The sequence below is a fragment of the Pteronotus mesoamericanus genome, unplaced genomic scaffold, assembly GCF_021234165.1.
Source record: "Pteronotus mesoamericanus isolate MK-2021 breed Mesoamerican mustached bat unplaced genomic scaffold, CSHL_Meso_final contig_436, whole genome shotgun sequence".
Lineage (NCBI taxonomy): Eukaryota > Metazoa > Chordata > Mammalia > Chiroptera > Mormoopidae > Pteronotus > Pteronotus mesoamericanus.
Window position 1 is genome coordinate 468,027 of NW_026555164.1, and position 2,269 is coordinate 470,295.

Here is a 2,269-nt window from a genome sequence, read left to right on the forward strand (position 1 = left end):
ACCTGCCCCTCCTGGCTGGGGGCCCTATGAGAGGCTGGAGGAAGTGACCCCTTACAGGTAGGGACCCGGGAGACAGCAGGGACCAGTGCTTGCCCCATGTGGTTGCGACAGCCTTCGTCCTGTGCTCTCACCCCCCTCCCTGGTGCGGGGGGGCCTCATCAAGGCCCTTCACAGGGCTCGCCACTTGACCACAGGGGCTCGGACAGCTGTGGGGCCGCCCGCTCCCTCACCAGAACCGCTCGCCAAGGCGGGGCGCCTGGGCCGGCCTCAGAGCAGACCCCTGGGGAGAGGCCTCAGGGGGAAGGGCCAACTCCGCGCCCCCCGCCCCCCCCCCCGAGGTGAGGCCCTGGGAGGGCGCCTCCCGCAGCCCCGGACACACGGCTCCGGCACATGGCTGCTCCTCGTTTATTTTCCACTTGGTGCAAGGCTCGTGGTTAGGGGGCGTCAGGGAGCCTCGTGTGGGGCTGCGGTGGTAAAGAGCCGGGCTCTCGCAACTTCCTTTTTGGTGTTTTGCTGTTTTGACATAAAAGAACCCAGCTGCCTCTGTTGTTGCAGCCTGACTAGTCTACGGAGAGCGGGTGAGGACGGGGAGGGGGCAGGGCGGGTGGGGGAGGGGCTCAAAAGAGCCTAGCGCCTCGGAAGCCCGGTTGGGGCTGGCGGCCGCTCAGGATGGAGGCCCGACGTTGACTTTGCCGGGCTGGCTGCCAGGTGGCTTCCTCGTGGCTTCCTGAGCCAGGTCACAGGTGATCACGTTGCTGGAGGCCTGGGGAGATTTCGAGCTGCGGGAGAGAGACTGGGGTCAGAGATTGCTCCGCCCCCCCCCGCCCCGCCCCTCACAGGGCCCCCAGAAGGGGGACTCACTGCTCTGGGGATTCCAACACGGTCGCCATGAACGGGAGAGTGGACTTCCCAAAAAAGAAGCTCGCCCACCAGTGGCCTGGGTCGGCCTTGGGAAGACCTGGGAGAAACAAGTGGCGTCACGCCGCTGCTGCCCACGCCCACAGGAGGGGTCCCTCCCGACGGCTGCGGGACCGAGCGGACCCTGACTCACCAGGGTGGTGGGGGATGGCCTCCGCGGGGCACTCGGCACTTCCGCAGGAGCTGTTACTGGAAGTGGAGCCCAGGCGGCCTGGAGGGGAGAGGCAGTCAGCTCCAGCCCGCCGCCCACTCCGCGCGCAGCCGGGGCTCCGCGGGGCTGGGGCTGGCGGCGGACCTGGGCAGCGCTGCGGGGCGCGGCCAGGGGCTTACTCACGCCGGTAGTAGTCGTGGGTAGCCACGAGCGAGCCGCTGGAGGGGATGGCTGCCATGCTCTTGCTTATGCGCTGGTGGAAACCTGTGCACACGGGGTTGGGGAGCCCATCTGGTAACCCGTTGCCCCTCGGGAAAAGCGCTCCGCACCCGGGCTCCCGGTCCGCCCCCTGAGCCCTCGGGAAGGGCGGCGGCGCGGGCGTTGTTTACGCAGCCAAGTCCACCGCCTTGACTCACAGAGCGCCGGCGGCTCCAACCAGCCCGAACCGGCCGCGCGGGCGGAACAAAGGCGCTTTGTACGCGGGGCCGCAGTCTGGGGATCCGGGAACCGGCCGGGGCCCCCTGGGGACACCGAGCCCACCCCGCTTCCCCGGCCCGCGGGACCCGACCCCCACCCCACGGCAACCCTCCCTCCGCCGTTAGCGCTTTCCCGCCCGCGCCCTCCGCCCCGCCCGTCCTCGAGTCTTTCGGCCCATCTGTCGGTGTGTTCGCCCAGCGTTGCGCACCGGGCCGCCTCCGCCGCCCGCGGCTGCCGGGTCCTCACCTCGGCGGCGACCCCTCGCGGACCTCGGCGCGCGATCACGGGTGGCGGGAAGGGGGGCGCTAGGCCACGGAGCCCATTTGCACAGGAGACCGCCGGAGGCCGACCTGACCGAGACAGACGGGGTGCGCACGCGCGGGCCTGCCCGCTTATATACTGGCGCTGCGCTGGCGTCACGGGCGGCTGGCGCTCGGCCCCGCCCCCTGGCCGGAGGCCCCTCGGCCCGTCCGGCTCGCCAGCTGGGGCGGAAGTTCAGCCCGGCTGCGACCACCTGACCTGGGGTGGCCCGGGGAGCGCGGCCGGCCTGGCTTGGAGCCGTAGCGGTTACGTGGCCCTCCGCTGGTCCCAGAGCAGGGCCGGCCTCCTCTTCCCCAGCGCGCCGTCCGCTCAGACCCGCGCTGGTCCCGCCTGTCGCCACCTGCGCGCCCGTGGAGGCGGCGGGGTCGTTGGACAGTACCCCCTGCCCTTCCTGTCCGTGTC

The 2,269-nt window shown here is 71.2% G+C and overlaps 1 protein-coding gene across 1 annotated transcript; it reads right to left on the reverse strand.

Moving 5' to 3' along the window:
• Positions 1 to 391: 391 nt before the first annotated feature.
• Positions 392 to 1,950, reverse strand: PPDPF (pancreatic progenitor cell differentiation and proliferation factor). The gene is made up of 5 exons (XM_054577545.1): positions 1,793 to 1,950; positions 1,253 to 1,333; positions 1,052 to 1,129; positions 862 to 958; positions 392 to 779 (listed from the first exon to the last, which is right to left on the reverse strand). The coding sequence occupies exons 2-5, from the start codon at positions 1,305 to 1,307 to the stop codon at positions 665 to 667; spliced, it is 345 nt and encodes a 114-aa protein (XP_054433520.1). The 5' UTR covers positions 1,308 to 1,333; positions 1,793 to 1,950; the 3' UTR covers positions 392 to 664.
• Between the last annotated feature and the right edge of the window lie 319 nt (positions 1,951 to 2,269).

Excerpts from the sequence above, each read along its gene's own strand:
- PPDPF (XM_054577545.1), bottom strand. The coding sequence starts at position 1,307 with ATGGCAGCCATCCCCTCCAGCGGCTCGCTCGTGGCTACCCACGACTAC. Across the intron at positions 1,130-1,252 it reads TACCCACGACTACTACCGGC|GCCGCCTGGGCTCCACTTCC; the intron begins GTGAGTAAGCCC and ends TCTCCCCTCCAG. Across the intron at positions 959-1,051 it reads GGCCATCCCCCACCACCCTG|GTCTTCCCAAGGCCGACCCA; the intron begins GTGAGTCAGGGT and ends TGTTTCTCCCAG.